The 22,452-nt window shown below is 34.0% G+C and overlaps 1 protein-coding gene and 1 long non-coding RNA gene across 2 annotated transcripts in view; both read right to left on the bottom strand.

The window, feature by feature from the left end:
• The window catches only part of LOC149775636 (uncharacterized), a 29,479-nt gene extending 8,905 nt beyond the window's left edge, over positions 1–20,574 (bottom strand). Inside the window, exons 1-10 of the mRNA XM_089943505.1 lie at positions 20,542–20,574; positions 16,987–17,033; positions 14,303–14,323; positions 8,443–8,460; positions 6,056–6,079; positions 4,340–4,360; positions 2,114–2,131; positions 1,637–1,657; positions 1,259–1,288; positions 923–943 (exon numbers count right to left, since the gene is read on the bottom strand). Coding sequence (XP_089799631.1) covers positions 923–943; positions 1,259–1,288; positions 1,637–1,657; positions 2,114–2,131; positions 4,340–4,360; positions 6,056–6,079; positions 8,443–8,460; positions 14,303–14,323; positions 16,987–17,030 — 218 coding nt within the window. The 5' untranslated portion in view covers positions 17,031–17,033; positions 20,542–20,574. The remainder of the gene's footprint in view (positions 1–922; positions 944–1,258; positions 1,289–1,636; positions 1,658–2,113; positions 2,132–4,339; positions 4,361–6,055; positions 6,080–8,442; positions 8,461–14,302; positions 14,324–16,986; positions 17,034–20,541) is intronic.
• On the bottom strand, positions 10,328–12,603 carry LOC149775637 (uncharacterized). The gene is made up of 2 exons (XR_016416534.1): positions 11,342–12,603; positions 10,328–10,740 (listed from the first exon to the last, which is right to left on the bottom strand). It is a non-coding gene; the product is annotated as an uncharacterized LOC149775637 (long non-coding RNA).
• Positions 20,575–22,452: the final 1,878 nt, after the last annotated feature.

Genomic DNA, 22,452 nt, shown 5'->3' with positions numbered 1-22,452 from the left:
CTGAAAGTCTTAATTTCTGCCAAATAAGCAATTTGAATCATCTCCAAAAACCTTGAGGAAGAGATTTGGAGATGTTTTGTGAAAGTGGGACCTGATCCTGTCTTTATGGCACAGCTACAGGTGTGTGCACACTCGAACTCAAATATGATTCATTCTGGAACTATACATTTATAAAGATCTCCTCAAGACAATTGTCTACGTTTAACAATGTTCTTCAAATAGATAAGATGCAAGAGAATACATTTTGTGTTTATTGATAGGTCAGGTCCTAATTAACAATAATTAAACTTAGCTGGAATCTCTATATACATGAAACTTGCTCATTAAGGACATTCAGTAAAGCTTTTTACTTTGTTTCACATACATATTGAACCATTTGTATCAAAGATATCAGTCCAAAACGACCGTTATGTGGCTATTGATTGTCCATTACAAGCTTTTGTCACCGTATCCAAACTATGTATAAGTGAACAACCATTTTGTATTATTTCATGATTACAGGGTGTCGTGACAGGTCAAGTCAAATCTGTATGTGTTACGCCTCAAGAATCAAGTCCAGTTAAAAGCAAAGTTTTGACTAAAGACACTACACGGTATTAAATGTTAATAATTATGCACGCTGTATGCAGTATGCTCAAGGGGTCCAACAAACTATATGACACAACAATTCGTTTTTCGGTTTTTCCCAGAAATAGCTGTCTACGTTCTTACCATGGTTCACAAATAACAACTGCTCCAGAGGGACTCAACGGAAAATTATCATTATCTTTCCATTTATAAAACGGAGATGGAACTACACAAAGCACGTACCTCGGTGCGTTACAGTAAATTATATACAACAAAAACAAAACTTCCAGTCGATCACATTAAAATGGAAAATTAATAAGGAGATTTTGACTACTGCAATAAAAAATATACTTACATGTTGTCCTGGTCCGTGGTTCTGAAAACGCAAAAAAGTTAAAGAGAATTAAGTTAGCAGAGATTGTATTATGTTAACAACATGCAATTCAACATGGATACTCGTACTGGGCAGACATATAAACAGACAAAAATTAAATAAATAACCATATTGAAAAAGGCGATGGCTACTAGGATTGAGCCGTTGACTCAAATATATTCATTGATATAATCGCGATGTCACATAATAAAGTTATTAAGGGAGTAAAAATGTTTCTATCTTATTGTGTGTGTGTGTATGTGTGTGTGTGTGTGTCAGAGAGAGAGAGAGAGAGAGAGAGAAAGAGATCATACTCACTCGTATTTCTCTCTGAACCATTTGCTAAATCTGGAATGAATCAAGCCTAAAATATCAAGCTGATATTTGCAGACAACTAATGCCCATGTCAAGACGAGAATACATGGCACTATGATAAAGCACTCAGATCTTCAACAACGAAAATTTGAATTCAAAGTACACGATTCGTGCATTAAAATTTCTGATAATATTGAATAATATCCATTTAATGTTCTGTCAGTTATTGTATTACAAACTCTATTGACTTTTAAAAGTTACCTCCCTTCGAACAATGAGATTACGACTACATTTTTAAACAAAGAAAAAAGTAACGTTTATGAAAGAGAAATATAAGGCTTGATAAATATAAATGTAAGATAAAAGGAAAGTATTTCTTACCGTTTGTTTTCTTGTTTTTCCCTGCAGAATGAAAATTTAAATTTAAGATGTACCATTTATTTAAGAACACTTAAATAAATCACTAAAGAAAAGGCTAACATATTCACTATTTACGCCCAGTTTTGCACCGCTTATGCATGTATGAAAATATACGTACGTTATTTTACATGGAAGTAAGTCTTTCTACGTTTATAAAACTAAAATTGAGAGTTATGCAGTTCAATTTATAAAGGTAATTTACGATGTAATATATTTTAGTTTGGAAATCAGGAATGACATGATTGAGGTATTCAACTGACTTACGTAATACACACACTCTGATTATGAATATTTTTTTTGTATTTTTTTTTTGCGGAGAATAAATTAATGAGCGGTTGTAAACGCCAAAAAATATTGTTGTGTGCGTATGAGAGAGAGAGAGAGAGAGAGAGAGAGAGAGAGAGAGAGAGAGAGAGAGAGAGAGAGAGAGAAATTTACCTTTCTACCTGTAATTGTCTGAAATTTATATTATATAGAACTAATAAAGTAGAGAAAACGTTGAATACGATTTTAAGAACTTTCTCGATATAATTTAATTGGAAATTATAGTGCAAAGTTTCGATACAATTGGATCGGCAATGTTGTTGTAAAAAAACTATAATAGGTTCTCTTGCTTTAGTTTCCACACCAGAGTCTTAAGCCGAGTATAAGAAAATAATCCACAACAACTATCCACTATGAAGAAACTAAATGCTTGAAATCAAAATAAAACAAGAGTTCAACTATTTAAAGCCGCATATGAATTCCACCAATAGTTTTAGAATGCAAGACCCAAAATTTGAAACAACAGGTCATCGCTCTCCTAATTAATGATATTGGACCTTCTCTCTACTTCTTATTGATATTGTAAGCTTAGATGTAATCTCATAGGACCAGCAATGTAATCTCTTATCGTCGGTCAATATATTGAAAAAAGATCTGGCTCTAATTTTAGCAAAATAACACCATATTATACCGATTATATTATTTGAAATAAATTCATTACCATGTGATAAAAGAAACGAAAATAAAACAGCTCAAAATAAAAATGTGTCCCCTCCCCCCAAAAAAATCAAATGGTCAGTATCTTATAGTCGATGAATTTGCTGTGTCAATGTAAATTGTTGTATACGTTGTCATCAATAAAAAGGAAACTTTAATTAAAATGGGATGATCAATATTACACTCTAGCGTACGCCTTGTAAAAGACACTGTGCTGACATTACATAGCTTGTTGATAAAATAGGAAGCGTTGAAAATGAAGCCTACAATTTACTAGATACATTATTGATATAATAGGCAGGGAAACTTTGAGTGGGATGCTAATACCCGGGCAAGACATTTGTCAGAGAGGGTCAGTAAACATAGAACACACTGACTCGAGAAATGAGAAAATATTCAGTGGACTTGCGAAAGTACGTAAATTCAAACAGAAAAGAATGGCTCTCCGGAAAATGCTCTAAGGATTGGCAGTCTTACAAAGGAATGCGTGCGCTAGATACTTTAAGTAATGTTAGTAAATAATTAAAAAGTGTCATTTTCCAAAAATGTTTCCAAAAATCTAGATTTGGTCCGAATATATCTTCCACAAGATCCCATTTGTCCACCAAGTCGGCGTGAGTGACACGGGTCAAACACGTGGTTAATATACTTATGATGCACTATTTAAAATTAAGTTGTGACAAAATACACACTGTTTAATTAAAGAATAATATTTTAAAACTATTCTGTGATGTAAAATGAAAATATGTTTTTAATATCACTTAATTCGTAACAAGATTACTCGGGAAATTCCGTATATTCCTAGCAGACGGAAACAACCGAAGTACTGGTAGAGTGAAACAGTACACTTGTACGTACCACCAGAAAATAAAATAGCGCGGTAAACCGGTATACCGGTAATACCGCACACCTCTAATGGGCAAGAAGGGGCCACAGCTTATAAATGTTACAATAGAATAACTGGATGTCAAGCTTATTCAAGGTCACATCAATATAAAAACAGATCTTATATTTGTGTTGTAGTATGTGTAGTTAGGGTCTATCACTGCTATAAAAAAATGATGCCATGGAACGTTGAAAATTCAATGTTGTTCAAGACCTTATCAGTATAGCACTGCATGCAAATTTTAGCTGAAATCCGTGAAAACGTTGTTTACTTAACGCTGTGAAAATAAAGTCTGGAGAACAATATATCAAGAGCCTCAAAGTCTGTTTATGACGACACTGAATACTGAAATTTTAACTTAGTCAACGTGTGATAGATATAAAGCTGCATATTAAATTTGGTTCAAATTCAGCAAATTTAGTACAGCTCGGTGGGTAAGCCATAGTTAGGATGATTTTGTGAACAGGGATTTTAACCAATTTCAGTGACGACATCAAGGAAAATTAAATTCGTTCGACGGCTGATGAAAGCAAAGTAACGTATCCAGTTTGGTTGAAAATAAACTATTTTTGCAAGATATATTGTTTATATTACTGAATCAGTTGCATCTAATTTTCCTTAGTTTTTTGTTTTCCCTGGTTAACAAAGTTAAAAAGCAGTACTTACTTTTTCTGAAAGATGGAATTTACAGAATGATAAACGTTTTGGAGGGTATAAAAATATATGTGTTGTCTTCTGACGTCCAACTATATGAAAGATTAAGAGATTGCGAAAACGATATCACCGTCCTGACTTACACAAATTTATCTTCGTTCAATCTGAAAGATAAAAAAACGTGTGACATTTAAGATCTCATTAATGACTGGTTCATCCTTTGGAGTATAACATTAATTAAACACTAATAAATTGAACTTAGGTTTATATATGTATTTGAATATACACCACCTCTAAAAATCAATGTGGTGAATAATAGTGTAATTTGAAATACAGTGGCGGATTCAGGATATGTTGTTGTGGGAGTTTTTGATTTTGTGAATTGGTTAGCTAGAGCTATAAAACAAGCCTCCTCCCAAATGACATCAGAATATGTTGACTGCTTCTAGAGCTGTGCCGGTTACAAACAACATACAGTGGAAAATGAGAAATATAATTTTCAAGGGCCATAACTTTATGCTAAGTAGCTTGACGAGACATAATCCACAAAAGACAAATATAGGTCAAGAAGACGTTATTGGTCCCAGATCGCAGCAGAATGTATTTAATGGTCCGTAAGATATGCTCATTACAAGCAGCATCTGTGTGAATATATTAAGCTACTCGTCAAGGGTCTTAACTCTGTTAAGAAAATAGGTTGAAGTGTCTAAACATAAACGATATACATCTAGGTTTATAAAAAAATATATCATACCAAATTGCAATAGATTCTGTTGGCTGGTTCATGAGCTATGCACGTTGCGTGCAACATCCATGAGAAGATATTAAATTTAATGACAAGGGGCATAACTCTACCCAAAACGGACTTATCGAAACAAAACAGATGAAAGGAACTTCTAGGTCTAATAAAATATGTTATATCAGATTGCATCAGCATATGCTGAATAGATTGCGATATGTGCCGGTTATAAAACAACATTCCATGTGAACATACGGGTTCAATTGTCATGGGCCATAAATCTGTGCAAAGTGGTGTTGACGATTGATGAGCCATAAAGGCACATATAGGTCGATAAGAATATTGTTCGTACTAGACTGTATCAGAATATACTGAATGGTTCGTGCAGTATTCTGGTCAAAAGCAACATTCTGAGTGAAGATATAACGTTCCTTGTCAAGTTCTATCATTACACCTCAAGCTGAATTGGACTACGAGACTATGTCGATACCCAATTGCATCAGAAAATATTTAATGGCTCCTGAGCTATGCTGTTTACAATGATCTACTAAGTGGAGATTTCCAACTGATAAAACAAGGGCAATAACTCCTTCAAATTCGGGCATGTAAAGGTACATCACTTACAAGGCAGTCAGTGAATAAAAAGCAATTCACCCACCAATTTGCGAGTAAGGGGTAGGAAGAAGGTGGAACTTAATTACATAAGCGTATCAAACGAGATGTAATAATAAAACACCTACTGGTCAGTCTCATTGTGTAGTTAACATTAGGTGACTGATTTTTCTTTCAGTAGCCATTTCACACTGATAAGTGGTCCCTTAGGTGGTAATCAGATCACGATAAGAAACAAGTCTTCCCATCTACATCCAAATTCTGAACGAATAAAAGGGGTAATCAACTCCCTTGCATAGAGAGAGGTATCGGGCCTTGAAGGCTTTGAAGGCAAATAGCGTCAATCAATGAATTGCTTAATCAATCAATGAATTGCTTATACAGTAATATTTACCCTCTCGTAAATGATGTGTTCCCGTAGACCAACAAGGATTATTGACGAATTGAGACAATCAAGAGTTCATTAAGTGTCGAAGAAAAATGATCTTAATACACAAAAGGTACTTACTCCTTGTCCTTGTTAACCATTTCCCTGTAGAACAAAAAGAGTTACAATGAAAATCAGAGCTTTGAAGGCAAATAGCGTCAATCAATCAATCAATCAATCAATCAATCAATCAGACTGGTGTTGGTTAGCTATTTAACAATTTTATCAATCGATATTCCTATAACCTGGTCTATCTTATCATAGTTATGGTTGTTAATATGTGCTAAAAAAGATGTATTAATTTCATACGTGAATTAAATTTTATACGGTGGTATTTACCCTCTCGTAAATGATGTGTTCCCGTATTCGTGCCAGACAAAATGCATTGTCCGATAACCATGAACAGTATCATATATTTTGCCAGTCTTCCAGCTTAAATAGGTTGATTATAAGAAAAAGAACCAGTCTCCGCATCAGCAATATGGCTGCATATTAGTTTACAGGATAAACATTTCGGCAACCAAGGAAAATCGATCGACTTCTTTCAACGTAGTCTCTTACTTCTGTAGCTAGCCGAAAGAGAGTTGTTTTTCTTCTTTCCATAAGCGCCTACTTGCGTTTGAAAGAGTTATTACCAATAGCTAACGACATCAACTAATCGACGTCATAGCTCGCCACATAAACTCTTCGGCCTTCAGTTTCGCGACTACTGTGGTGCCTAATTACATTGACCAAAAAACTATGAGGCGCCGTAGCGGACGAAAGCTGGTCCAATGAGAAAGTTGAGGTTGAAATTTCGATGTTGTATGTCGAGAAATCCAATATCACGTGTTGGATCAAACTGCATGTCCTTAAGGTTCCATTTTCTAGATCGAGATTTAAGATTTTGTATGTTGATTTATACAGTTGTGGTTTATAGTTATATTTCCCTTGTCGGCGTTTTACTGTGTACATTTTGAATTACACAGTGGTGGTTGAAATTTCAATATCATATGTCGAGAATCCTTAATTCAAACGTTGTATGTAACTGTTTGTGATGAAATTCCATTTCATATGGCGAGTATTTAGATTTCATCTGTTAAATTTCACAGCAACGAAAAGCAGCCTCCTTGTTTAAAAATAATGCGGTCCGTTCACAAGAGCGACCTCTAGCTAAGAAATTCATAGTAATTCTCGACCTGTGAATGGTAACTTTCAAACTGTAAATGCACGAAATGTAATGGCGCCTCATAATTGAATACAGGAATGATATATCTTAATACTCGATATTATTTTGAATTGTTAAAGTGGACATTGTGCAATGTTACTTTTAACACCAACACATCATTTTATTATATAAAACTAACAATTTTGACAAGCACAATAAAATGTCCAATCACCGCTGTGTAATTCAACAGATACAGTATGAAAACTCAATATACGAAATGGAACTTTTAGCACAATCAATGTAATTCAACATGTTAAATTGAAACTCTGGACATATGACATTAAAATTTCATCAACCGCCGTGTAATTAAAAATATACAATCTAAAACTTCGATATTGGACATCGAATTTTCAACCAGCGCTGTGTAATTCAACAGATGAAATCTAAATACTCAATAGATGAAATAGAACTGTCAACATAAACTCTTTGAACCAATACGTAAATTAGGAATTCTCGACGGATGACACTGAAATTTCAACCTCCGCCGTGTAATTCAAACGACACAATCTAAAACCTAGACATAGAAATATAACTTTCAACATTACCGTTTAATTCAACAGATACAATCTGACATCTCGAATTAGGAAATGGAACTTTAAGAACAAGCACTTTGGAATTCTGAACAAAGAAAACCAGTGTGAATGGGTTAAGTTGGAGAAACCTACATACGACAAGTGTCGTTGTCTGCGGAAGGACTATATGCTTATTCAGCATTTTCTTGCAGTGCTGTGTAACGAGCGATCTGATTGAATAAGTTTTTTTCAGCTTTTGATTGATTACTTGGATTTACGTCGCGCGCGCCCAAAAGGGATGTGCCCGATAATAAGATACCAGCTCGGTAGATGCTGTTTTACCTAGTTGTATATGTCAATGGTCGATTTGGAGTGAAGTTGTTAGAGAAGCTGCAGATTGTACCGAATAGAATGATAAGACAAATAGTTGTGTCAAGCTCTATCTCTAATTAGTCTCACAGTTGTCTCAAGCTGTGTTTCTGATGAGTCTCACAGTTGTATCAGGCTGGCTCTAATTAGTCTCACAGTTGTCTCAAGCTGTGTTTCTGATGAGTCTCACAGTTGTATCAGGCTGGCTCTAATTAGTCTCACGGTTGTCGCAAGCTGTGTCTTTAATGAGTCTCATAGTTGTCTCAGGCTGAGTCTCTAATGACTCTTACAGATGTCTCAAAATGTATCTCTAACGATGCGCTATTATCACTATTTTTCGTTTAAAAGGGAATCGTAGAATGTAATTACTCTGTACTTACTTCAAGTTTACTAAAAGCCTGTAAAATATAAAACAAATTGTCTCGTAATATTTCATGTATCATATATTCCTGAAAAAGAAAGGATATAGAAAGGAGCAAAGCAGAATATTACTAAAGTCTCTTTTCGGTCCCTTTATTGACCATGCAAGTTTATTTTATTCTCCAATGTATGAGTTTCTGAACCATTATGGCCCCGCTCTACTTTAAGTTATAATCGCACATACTTCTGTTTACGTTTTTAGTATGCTGTTGATAAAATGTTAACCTATAATTCAACTTAGGCGAGACTGATTGCAAAACCAGGTGATGTCATGGCATGCATAGGACTGTAGTGATGTCACTACACATTCCACCAATTTACGTATAACATGCAACTAGTTACTGTTATTTGCCATTCATTTTGTATGGAAAATCAGTTGTATCAGATGCATATCAAAATGATAATAGTAATATGACTTACAATACAAAAATATTATGACATGTACATCCCTGGGTATATATATTTCAACTCTCAAAAACTTGATTTTTACATGCATCATGTGCTTTTCACATAGTTTGAATTGTAAAGGAGAATAAGGTGAATTGTTTTAATTTGTCCAGAATTTTTTTTTAATATGTTTTGAATTGTTTATACAGGTAAGACACAAAACGTGACATTTTTAAAATTTGTACCGTATTTTTTCATATATTTTGAAAGTATGCAAAACATGTTAAGATTTTAAATCTGTCCTGTGGTTTCCACATGTTTTGACTTATATGCGTAGGTAAGGTGCATTGCAACTGACATAAATCAATTTTAGTCATACAAAAAAAATTAACAAATTCGGCCATGCTAGCTTCACATTTATTTGTATGCACGTCATACATGGGACCGGAGCCTTCTTGGCGGTCGCTTAAGATCATGTGTTTAATATCCTTTTATTGACAACACCATCGAGTTACCTCTGTTTTTGTCTATAATTCTTTTCTTTATACCTAAACTTATAGTTGAGAAAGGAACAAATGGAATAATAATAATAATAATTAAGAAATACATTCAAGCATAGAAAATGCACACAATCATTAAACACAGATCTCAAGAAAACTTTATTTTTACAGTACAAATCAATTAATAATAACGACTCTGCTTTTAAAATAGGTCTTTTCCGTATACAATTTTGAAAGGAGCATATTTTGGGAAGTTTCGCTTTTGTCAAATGTTTGGACTTCATGTTACGAAGTGTACTCGTTATGTAAGGACGAGAAACATGAATTAACAGATCTGAAATGGGGAAGTTGTCTTTTGTCCAGTCTACTTTAATGGTCAGTTCTTTCGAATTTTATTAATTGCTACACGTCGTTAGTTTTTATGACGTTCTATGTGTAGTTCAAGTCCAAACTTAACAAACACGTAGAAGGAAAAGTCTTTGGCAATATTTCTTGTTGATGTGTTCTCATGCTTAAGGAAATATTGCTGACTACATTTTTATCAGCGATTAACATCGTGGTCTGAATTTAATACTCTCATGGATACTATAAACTTGTCAATTTGCGTTCATAATTATTCTTCCCAGGTGCAGTACAGAGTGGAAAGGGTGAATTTGTGTTTGAAAGTGTTAACATATCATGATATATATTGATTATGTCGCGTCAAGCAGTGTATAAGCGAGCCACGGTCCACTTTGTAGAAACCTTACACAAAGTCCCCTTTTCTTGCAAGAGGTTGTGGGTTGGCGGATTGTACCTTCGTTCAAGGTGTCTGCTTAATTTGGTTCTCGTTATCTAGAGGTTGACCACCCTCTATGTTATTGCCCTGTTCGAGTAAATATAATATAAGTGGTGAAACTTATCGTGGAATAGATAGAGATCTAAGCAGTGATATAGAAAAGACCAACACGAGCTCCGGTACATGCAAACAACAATTTAATCAATTACATAAAACAACTGTGAGAATTCATTACATCAGGAATATACTCTGCTTGTAGAAATCGAACTTTCACCGAATTACCAAAAACACATATATTTCTAAACAAAGTAGCTGATTTTACTGATAGAATTAGTTCATTATAGGATCAAGTGAACAATTGAAGTCAATGTCTCGTACAATTGCTTCTCCGGTTCACTCCACTTCCACTGTAACTGTTCCTTCGTCTCCCCTGTCTTGTCTCTTTCGGTCCTCATCTCTGTGTGTAGCATGTAGATCAGAATTAATACGTCACAGGATACGTCTCAGAGATAATACGTCACAGGACACATCTCAGAGATAATACGTCACATGATACGTCTCAGAGTTGATATGTCACAGGAGCTATTTTCTCCCTTTAAAAAAAGATAGAGACAAGTTTTCTGTTGTTTATGAAACAGGGGTTTGCATTATCCCCTCTCGTTCTCAGATCTTACTATCGGTGCTAAACAGATGTCAAGGCTATCAGTTGGCCCCACATGTCCTATAACGACCCTACTTAGTCTAATGGCTAATTCATCACGCATTAACACCACACATTAACACCACACGAGGAATAACGGTTCCGAGCCAGCCTAAATTTGCACAAGTGAATGAATGAGATACATTATATGCCTTACTACGTCATTTCAGTCAATACACACTCAACCTTAATCATGCGTGAAATGTTCTAAATTCGGTGCTTTCACGCGGATTCTCATAACTCATATTAACTAATGTAATGCATGAAATTCTTAGAACCTAATTCTTATGCAAACATGACGACAATTCAAACAATTCGTCAAACTTATCTAAAGATTAATGTACGACTTCCTATGCATAAACTCAGCACAGTTATACTTTATAAAGCAAATTGATATACGAATGTAGCAAATAGACTCATGCAAATATAAGTAAATAAATTCAGCAAAGCATTATGTATGGCATCAACAAATTACATGGAATTGTCACAAATACCTTTGAGCTTTCAGCGTTTCTCGCTTCTATCGCCAAATTTGTTCGTCAGTTTTCTTCGACACCAATCCTCTTGGACAAGAGTTTTACGAAAGCACTTCTCCCAAGTTACTCTCCGAGTCTTCTTACGCTTGTTTTCTCTTGCAGAAAAGCTTAGACTGATTAAAATTGTCGATGTGGCGATATTAAAACTAGCAAATTTAGTGTGGGAAACACGCCCCTTATTTAGCATAACCAATCAGAATCAAGTTTATCTGCCTCCTTTCTCCAGAGGCGCCAAAGTCGTGGTCAACTTGACCTTGTTGTTTGAGTAACAGTGTTCTGCGATCTTTCAGTTCCGACTTTTACACTATGGAATCGAAGTTAGCTTTTGTCTCCACCAATCTTCTGTTGGCTAAATAAACGAATGCTTAATTAAGAATAAAATTCTCCCCTCGAAAAGACATTACCGATCATGGCAGTATGGCGATTAGATACGCGCCTGTCCCCATAAATCTAATTAATTGTTCTCTAGTCTCAACTAATTTGTTCTTCATAGATCGCCAGAAATTTGCCCCTTCACACAGTGCCTTCTTTATCCAGTATAGTCATGACCAACTGATTCCACTGAGATTCTGAAGGGAAAACTGATTGATAAAAAAGAATGGAAACAGTCGCTGCTGATGCATTCATGCATAGCGGACATACTAGCACGTCTACCCTGCAATTAATTATCGTCTAAGTACACAAACACACAGGATTTCTACGACATATGTTTAAGTATATAAAGGTAATTAAAGAGTTACAAACATACACCAAACAGAGCGAAAAGTGCTATTCTTAGAGTCTGTAAAATGATGGGTTATATTCAAGATGTTAAATGATGCAATTATTGTCAAAAACAACATTTCCTTAACTTTAGTGCAAAGTTGACAACAACAATAAAAACAAACACCCCCAAAATAATAATAATAATAATCATAATAATAATTGTAAAGAAATTAATTTCTAGGCCGAGCAGCAAAGGATGTTGTTTCCTTTTAGGGCGCTGGAAATGTATGTACTTTTAATTTTATATGGATCTTAATATAATATATTTTACTATCTGACAATTTGGTTTGAAATAATTATGTTTGTTTTTATTTCTCTATCGTATGTATGATGTATGTCTTGTAGTGTCTAAAATACTGTTGTTCGTATGTTTGCATTTGCCTTGCAGCTGATTGTTTATGAGAAGAATGGCTTCTCAGAGCTTATGTTAATTGCTTTAAAATATCTGGCGTAAAATAAACTTTTTATGTATTATATCCTTACGCTTTGAGTGACTATGAGGTTTAGAGAAAAGAAATATGAAGTTGTACGTGCATTTGCTGTAAGGTTGAAGATTCTTTATTTAAAGACAAGCAATTTATGACTCAACTGTAAATCTTAAAGAAAAATGTGTAATCATCGTATAGTCCTTTAACGCATACAAGTTATTGTATCTATTAGTTAGAAACTTGCTTCCTTGCAAATAGCACTTTTACTGTTTCAGGTTCCTTAAAACATCATCTATAGGACGAAACGTGTTACAGTTCCATACTCCGTAAAATATCATACAAGTCTGTAGTGTATACAAATTAATGTATGGCACAATATCTAAAGAACTAACAGTTACAGTTTCATATTTTGTAAGATATCATACAAGTCTGTAGTGCATACAAATTATCGCATCTAGTTGTATTGGTGCTACAGCTAACACCTTTTCCGTTCCATGTTCCGTATAATATCATGAAATTACAGAACGCATACAAGTTTTTGTTTCGACACTATAACCATATATTTAACACTTTGACCGTTTCCTGTCCCGTATAATATGCTTTGATTAAAAGTAGTTTAAGGAGGCATGTCAGGCATATATTTTACTTAGTGCATGAGAAGAGGAACCGTGCTGTTAAATTTGAAATTGTTTTTCGGAATGTTTTGACATTACCGTTTTGTAAGAGAAACAAAGAGTCAGTCTATAGTGTATTAAATTCCCCCATGTCACCTTCATTTAAATTATCAAGTTCAAGAGGTGCGTTACCAAACTGAAAATACCTTATTCGACCTGTGCGAGTTATCGTTAGCTACCTTTGAGTCTTTTGAGTCGCGCTGTCTGCTACTATGCCAGGCGGATACTTCTACATTTGTTTTCACTCATAATATCACACATTTTTTAGATTCATATTGTTTAGGTAATGATTGAATATTTTACTTCTTTTTTTTAAAGGATTTTAGATTGCATATGCCTATTTTCTGTCGTCTGCTTCTTATAGCTGTAATTTGAATCAGTAGCTAAATTTTGTAGATTAATGTACTCAATACAGCAAAAAAAGTTTATCGTCTGCTATGTTTACTTAGTCGGTATAATCGATGAATAGACGAGAACATTCATGGTGCATTTTCATCCGTTCAAGGCATGGAGGTCATTTAACCATTACTAATAACTGTGATTTTTAGTGATCATAATGAACAAATATGAATATTCATTTTATAACAAATTAGAATGTTTAAAAGTCTGCTCTTATTTTGGAATGATGGGATGGTTTCTTGGTTTGTTTGATTTTTAACGTCACCTTAACATGTTTGATTGATATGAAAAAAAGGGAATGTATATTTGTATGCATGCATGAAATCTTGTGTGTATTTTTATACATATCTGGCATATATTAGCTTATCATTCGGTAAGATGTTTAACCAATAGATAATATTATTGAATACAATCTAGATCTTGCAGCTGAACCTACTATTATGGCGAATACCGTTCTACATTTCATGTTAAATTAAATGGAATAATTGTATGGTAATATGTTATAAACGAAACTATAACTCTTGCTAATACTTATAATTAAGAGTAAAAGTAAGTACCATTGCCTCAAAATAGTGTTCTGCCTTTAAAAAAAAGTGTTTTGCCTTTTAATAGGTGTTCTGCTTAAAAATAAATAAGGTTACTTAAATGTATACCTGATTTCATCTCTTCTAAGCCTGGAAAAATAAAGAATAGATAATGTTAGAATTTATTTAAGGATGACTCTGCGGTGGTCACATTTTTGGAGATGATGAATGTACATTTAATGTCTGATTCACTTTTCTAACTGATATGTCTGTAGTAGATATAAAATGTTGCATGAAATGTAATTAGATAATAATAATAATAATAATAATAATAAGTAAATAAATAAATAAATAAATAAATAAATAAATAAATAAATAATGGTAGTAGTTGTTGTTGTTGTTGTTGTGGGGTTTAACGCCATTTTTCAGCACGATAGGCTATACATGGCGGCCAGTATTAATGGTGGAGGAAGAACCCGGAAAACCCCGGAAAGAACCACCGACCCACGAGAAGCTACTGGCAGGCTTTCTCACATGCCCACATTGGCTGAATCTTAGACTCGAACCGCCGCAGACAGAGGTGAGATGGCAGTGATCCGTAACGAAGAGCGCTTTAGACCACTCGGCCACTCGGGGCCCCAATAATGGTAGTAGTAGTGGCAGCAGAAGCTGCATCATAAATAGTAAAAGAAATACTAGTCGTGGCACATTTAAGACATTGGAAATGTAAAGTTGTTATTCCATAAGTTTAATAACAGATAAAATGAAAAACATAAAATGTTTTTTTCTTTCTTTTTGTCCAGGAAACAGTTGACATTAAACACTTTCAACAACTGAAAGAATTAGACACTTGCATAAATGCAATTTTTGCCTCACAGTAATTTCTGTTCACAATTGAACAGGTTAAATAGAAATATTCAACATAACGAGACCTAACAGACACTGATAACGGTTTATTTTTCTGACTTTGGAATACCAGGTCCTAGTACGTTTAATAACCTATCATATAAAATGTTTAATTTCATGTTTAAGATATATCGTTAGGAATCTTATTATCTGAATGATGTTTTTGCTTTCAAAATGCGAAAGTTTTGATCTAATTGGTGAAGCACAAACTGAACATAGCACGACCTCGTATCGGTATCCACCTGACCTACTTATTATATGTAGATACCGATTTTTATCGGATTGGGTGTTTCATTTGCCCACAACTGAATGCTATAGATCTACAATAAATTAATTATAGGTCAAACTGAGAGTAGACAAGACTTTATTACTCAGGTTGTAACTTCTACAACATGTGAGGCATTTTAAAAAAAATAACATGAATATAGCATGTGATATTCAAGGGGATTACAAAATTCGGAAAATACAATCAAGATTTGTATATTTCATGTACTTATTCAATAACTATATTTATAAACGCTAGTCCTTAAAATATAAAAATGAGATATAATTTTAATAGTATTTTAGGTAGTTAATAGTTAAGGAGAACTCTAGTGGAGATAAATTTTCCCCTTGTCTTACACCTTTCTCAATTGAAAAAAACTGGAGAATTCATTATTTACACAGACATATGGTTTGACATCAACATAAATACTCAGTACAACATTAAAACACTTCCCTTTAATGCCTTACAAATACAGTGTATTTCACAATCCAGCTTTCTACACATTATCAAGGCACTTTTAAATCAACAAAGTACACAGAGAGTCTTTTTGCAATGTCTAATAAAGTCAAAATGGATATAAAAGCGAAAGATATTGTCTATTGTGGACTAGTCATTCCTTTATCCAGCTTGAGTCTCAGATAGCAATTTATTATCGTAAAAGAATTTAGAGAATCTTAAATTTAATATAGCTTTAAAAACATATCAAAACAAGTAACTGAAGTAATTGGTCTTAATTCTACATATCGGTTTTGTTATATTTAGTTTTCTAAATTGGCACAAAATTACCTTTAGTCCAACCATCGGGTACGAAACCACCATTCAAGATTATGTTGAAACGTTCTACAAAACATTTAACAGTTCATCAGTTGTGGTTTTTTATATTATCAATAGAACATGCTTTATTTTTAGATTGTTAACAACTAGTTTTCATTATTTCTTCAGCTGTTATTGATTCATTTCATAAGACTTATAGACAACATCTGCATCTTGCACCATTTCTGGGTTTTCTCGGTCGTCAATGTGTCCGCTGAGTTTACGTCCTTAAAACTAATTGCAACATTCTTTAAATGCGGTATTTTGAACATGTACATTCTTGACGACATTATTTATCATAATCTAGTATATATTCTGATTATTTTAATTCTATAGTGCGTAGCTTTCTTTGCAAGGATTTGTTTAATACGAGACAAATGATTTGAAATTTTATACCGTCTGCTATCTTTTAGCATATAAGCTGTACTTTCTGCTTTCTTTTTAATTTCGTCAAAATTACTTCTAATTTGGTTTGTTAAAGCACAGCAAAAATCTGAAAACAAAGGATTCAAATAATGCACTTGAAACGTTTTTAACAAAATTGTTAATATTTAATTCTTGCCCTGCCACCACATATTTCTTTATTAGCATATTATTTCACGTCGAGAGTCCTTATATCTTATATCCATGTATTATCGGTTACGGGTTTGAAACCTGTAACATTCAGCATCTGACGTAGATATAAGTTTTCAGATTCATATAATCGCGGCCTGAAGAATTCAAGATGCGTACCTGCAAGAGTTCCTTAAATCGTATAATAGTCAAACGTTTGGAAACTCCAGATCATTTATATCTGAACAATTTGGATTCCTTATACCGAAATACTTACTTTTCTGCCGGATCTTCTTTGCTTCTATGCCAGCTTTCTGCCATGTTCTGGAAGAAATTTATGCCTATTAAACAAATACCACCTTTGAAAGGTAGGCACATTAATTTTAGGTAGCTAGGAGGGTATAACATGTCACCGCTCTAGGTTATTTCTCTTTTTCGGATATTATACATTGAAGTTAGATCCCAAAATTAATTATTTTATATTATATGGCGGACTAAAATTAAAAACTAAGAAAACAATTCTTTTTCAACTTGTGATGAATGTAGCTTCTAGTATTTATTGAACACTAAGCTTGGACCTCTTTAATAAAGACGAACTAAAACACTTTAACGTAAATATTCCGATTTGTTACACTTGAATCACAAAATGTCGTGCCAAATAATTGGGGACACCCTCCAATTATCCTTTTTTCAGGCTGAAATGAATCTATTATTTTGTTTAAATAAACTATCCAATGATCTGTTAATCTTCGCAAGATTACGAAATCGCGTTATTACTTGCACCAAACATCCTATAAACTAAATAAAACCATGGCTTGTGTTACGTTAACTTGTAAATTAAAGTTGTAAACACATTCTCATCTTGGTTGGAGCGTTTCAAAACATTCGAACAAGAAAATCAGGCTTGATCAAAACCTACTAATTTAGTGTCGTTATTCCCAACATTGCTTTAACACAACATCACTTATATTAAAACAGGGGCAACCAACTTATCTCATATTGACGCCCCATCATTTCTTCCCACCACTAAACAGTGACCTGGAATCAAAACGTGAAACATCACATGTATGACGAGACTTTCAGCTGTAAATTATTAAGTAGAGTCAGAAAACATTTGAAAATGTCATTATAACGGACTGAAATGTTTGTATATCTGATATTTTTTTGAACCTTCATACGAAGCTCAGAATGGGGAACCAAGAATAACATATCTTTTGCAAATTGGTACCAAAGTGGTAAGATATCTATCAAATTTCGTGAATTTACACCGACCAGATTTTGAGATGTGGCAAAGTACAGACGGATGAATGGATGGAAGAAAGGATAACTTGATAGTATTACATTATGTACAAATGATTCTCACTGATGTATTCTGATTTTACTAAACCTGATGGTTTTGCTTCTTTATCCTACTAAGTTTAAGACCACAGAGTAGTAAAGATCATCCTCACAAACCACTACAACTTTAAACCTAAATCAAGAACGTCCACCTAAAAATCTATGACAGAGTGCCGACCATCAATTTCTTCCTTGAAATACATCTAAATAGAAATTCTGGCCAAAATTTATTTGCACATGTACAAGTCAGTGTCTTCATAAGCCCCATTAAGTACAAAGAGGCTGGCAGTGACCTTAAATTTGGTTATATGTAAAGAACATCCATGCACCGTTACCGTTTCACGATGCAGATTATTTGTACCCCGGCAAAAATAGGTATTAACATGATCGCATCATGTTATAAATCATTTGAATGTGTTAAATGAATGAGGGTATAGATTAAAGTATTGCAGATACGGTGACGGTGCATGGATGATATTTAAGTATAACCTTTTGAGCCAATCACATTTCGCCGTTGACGTGTGTGCTGCATAGTGTACATGTTTTGAAAATGTGAGTCTCTTGTATTACGATGTATTCGTAGTGAAGAAGACAAGGTCTAATTCTTCCATGTAACAGGATTCCTAAAGTTGAATCGAGTTAATGGTAAGTAAAAACTTACTTTTGCATCTACCACTGTTCTGTAATTAAGGAAGGGATGTATCGTATAGTCGCAAACATGGCATATGTAGCGCTTTTCATCAGCTGTCACGTGAGCGCAATGTTGTCTCGGCAGGCATGATTCGCGAAAATCGCACGTTTCGGAGCCCGCAACTTCAGTTTGGTACAATGCAGAAAAGTCGATGATGGCTTGATGACTAGAAAAATATCTCAGGAGTAAAACAAGCCATAGAGTAGAGTCGTGTGCCTTAAAAGACGGAAATAGCAGAAGGAAATAGACGGTCATGGGTGGAATGACGTATTTGGAAATTCCGTACCTTCTCTCTTATATAACATGGTAGACAGGGTCCTATGTCAAAACGGGTCATGGGGGTAATCTAAGATATTTTTGTCACTTCATGATTTTTTCCTCAGATTATTGTTTCTTTTTTTCTCAACATCAAACTCACGTCGAACACCTTTGGATATGACTAGCACCATTTTTATTTAAGTCTTCTGATGGAAATCCAACGACGCGACCATACGTTCAGGATGGATTGGCGATAAACTGACTTTCAAGATGTCCCGTGTGGCAGTCATTTTGAAAACCTGAGGGGCACCATTTTCATTTAGGATTAACAAGACATCAGAAGAAGCTTTTCTGTGAAAACCACATGTCAATACAACCATCCATTGAAGAGAAGCTGCAGTAACAAGAATTGCAGCTCCGTGGCAGATATATTTGATATCCGGCGAGCTCTATTTTCATTAGGACCATCTAGAGATCAACAAGAGATTGCTTAGTAACACTCGTTTTGATTCGACCATTCCTTCATGAGGAGTAGTGATGAGAAGATTATTAAGATGGTCGTATGCTACCATATTGGTTGAGCTATTGGCTTCTTTGTCATTTGGAACCAAAGTGACCTGACAAGATGTATTTTAGTGAACAATCCATGCCAATATCATCATATGTTTAGGAGTAGTAGCAATAACATTATTTTCAACGTAGTTTTTGTGGGAGCCATTTTTGATGTCCAAGGGACGTAATTTTCATGGTTTTCATGGGATGAACGTGTTTGTAAAGTTATACTGCAGTCATCCCACAAGACTGGAAAGATTAGAGGTAATAAACATCTGCGAACAGACGGTGGAGTAAGGACGAAAGACATTCTGTAAGCTCTTCTGCTCTATGGCTAGAGCCTTCAAATAGAATTATAGTGTAACTTGATTGGTTCAGAAATAAATCCATAATTTAATTCTCCTATTTACATGTTTATTTACAATTTACATTATATACATGCCTTTACCCTTGCGTTTTGTTACACAAGAAAACCCCTACTTACTGTAGGATTACAATCTAACTATCCCTTAGAAGAGAGAGAGAGAGAGAGAGAGAGAGAGAGAGAGAGAGAGAGAGAGATTAATCCTTTCACACTGAAAGCTACAAAACGTCTCCTCCTCTCACGCACGTGAGTCCATAATTCAGTCTAGTTGAAACCTGATACTTGACACACAAAAGCAGATAAGGGTCCTCTCACTCCCTAGGATCACTGCCCTCATCCAGGCAGTCCCGTTATAATTGACAGCTGTAATTGTTTCAACCAGTGCTATAGGGACAACACAACTGCCCCTATCATTACAATAGCACACTCCCCATGTGTCTAATTTCATTACAATAGTCTTCATAGGTAAACTTTGATAAGAATAAACACAACACTAAAATCCACTAAAAACGTCATTAAAATGATCTTACCATGTAAAAGTCTATCAGCTGGCTTCCATATTCGCTTCTAGCATGTTCTTAAAAGTCTACAAATAGCCGAAATGACAATGTGTTGTGAGAAATATTTACCTCAACCTTAAAGTTGATATCCAATCCGGTTTCTGTGTCGTTTTTGGTCAAAAGCACAATTGTAACTGGCCACATACCAGTCGGGCAGGTATTTATACCGTATAAGCCCTTTGCATGCCACGAATTATGACCTGTTTACCAGATAAAGTAACAAATGATGAGTTTAATGCATCAATGCTTTATTTGAATATGAATCAGATATTTTCTTTTTCGAAGTATATACCTTGCTGAAATATTTGACATGGTGCATAAATTAAACTATTTCATTCATTAGAGGAGATTACACCAAAACTAGTCCCCTCCAAATCATTGCAACAAACAAATATATTGCGATGTTTTAAAATTCCCACTCCAAGAAAGCATGCCTGTTATTTTATGTGATATAAGATTCATGACATAAAAATTTTGTAATCGGAATACAAAACTCTTGCTGAGAAACTTACGACCTTAAGCCTTAGTCCCTATTTCGTATACATACTGCTTTCGGTTCGGTCACTCGAGAGATAAATATTTATAGGAAATGCAGCAGGATGGTAAAGATAAATTTTGTTTTGAAAAATATTTATTTATACTGTTCTTATTTTAATGTCCATATAACGGATTTTGCCAATTTGTTTTCAAAGAAGAGAAGTCTGGTGAAAAGAAAAACATTTAACTATTTGAAAGTTAGTCGAGTTTATTAAAATGCGTGTTCAGGGAAATGGTTTTAAACAATGCATTTCAAAGCAATGTGTAATAACATTTTCTCCCAATTCGAAACATTTCCCAAAAGTCTAAAAGCGAATACACCTCATGCATTTACTTGGAAATTTTTCATATTATTGTCATTAAAATTATATTGGACAGTTTAATTTTCTAAATGTTGAGATATTTAATAATAGAAAAGATACAATAGCTTTTGTCTCATGCAATTTTTTTCTCTCACGTTTTAGACATATGTAGTAGGTACGTATTAAACAAAAGCCACTACAAGACTCGCTTACTAAATTTCACATCGGCAATCAAGAGTTTATTTGCTAGAGGTTTAAATTATAAAATGCCTCACCAAATTGGATCGAAGTTCAGCAGTCCCGGAAGAAAATATTTTTTATTGATATCTTTCTGATAAGACAAAAAAAATCTTAATTTATAAGCCTCTCGAAAAGAAGGTACGCTGTTCCCCTGCTGAGATAAAATGCATTTATTAAAAAATAACCTCTCGATATCTCGCATGGTCTCAAGGTAATGCTGTCCCACTCATTTTATGGCACTGTGAAAAGACTCTCTACATATACATATTTTGCTAATACGGTATTATTGTGAATAACTTCTAGACAGTTTACGAAGGAATTTTATTATGTACTCAGCTCTATAACAACAGACATTCAGCTAGTGTTGAATTAAATAACCTTTTCTTAGAATTATTTGGTATCCTTCTTTTTCAAGTGAGAAGAAAGGGCCAAGGTCACAACAAATGTGCAAACAATGTGCAGCAACTGAGAATCATACAATCATATACACAAACTTTTTTGAAATTTTAACTTCTATAAACTATATATATATATATATATATATATATACGCAGTTTTACGTAGAGGTATTCCATTAAATAGCAAGATATGTGCTTATATTTGAAAAGTTTATTAAACAAGGGTCTTACGGAACATTAAGGACTTTTGCTTCATTTTGACTTTGCTGGCGCATATTAAAATATTACAAGTTTTTTAAAATTTGAACAACTATCACCCCTATCCACACTTAGAAGATGTTCCGAATGAACGGTCACGTGACGGTATAATATATATATATATATATATATATATATATATATATATATATATATATATATATATATATATATATATATATATATATATATATATATATATATATATATATAGTAATGAAATCCCAAATATTTGTAAATTTTTA

This window comes from Sinohyriopsis cumingii, chromosome 19 (assembly GCF_028554795.1).
Source record: "Sinohyriopsis cumingii isolate HCF-2022 chromosome 19, ASM2855479v2, whole genome shotgun sequence".
In the NCBI taxonomy this organism is placed as follows: Eukaryota; Metazoa; Mollusca; class Bivalvia; order Unionida; family Unionidae; genus Sinohyriopsis; species Sinohyriopsis cumingii.
The sequence above is the reverse complement of the archived record's forward strand: the minus strand, read 5'-3'. Positions and strand labels throughout refer to the sequence as shown.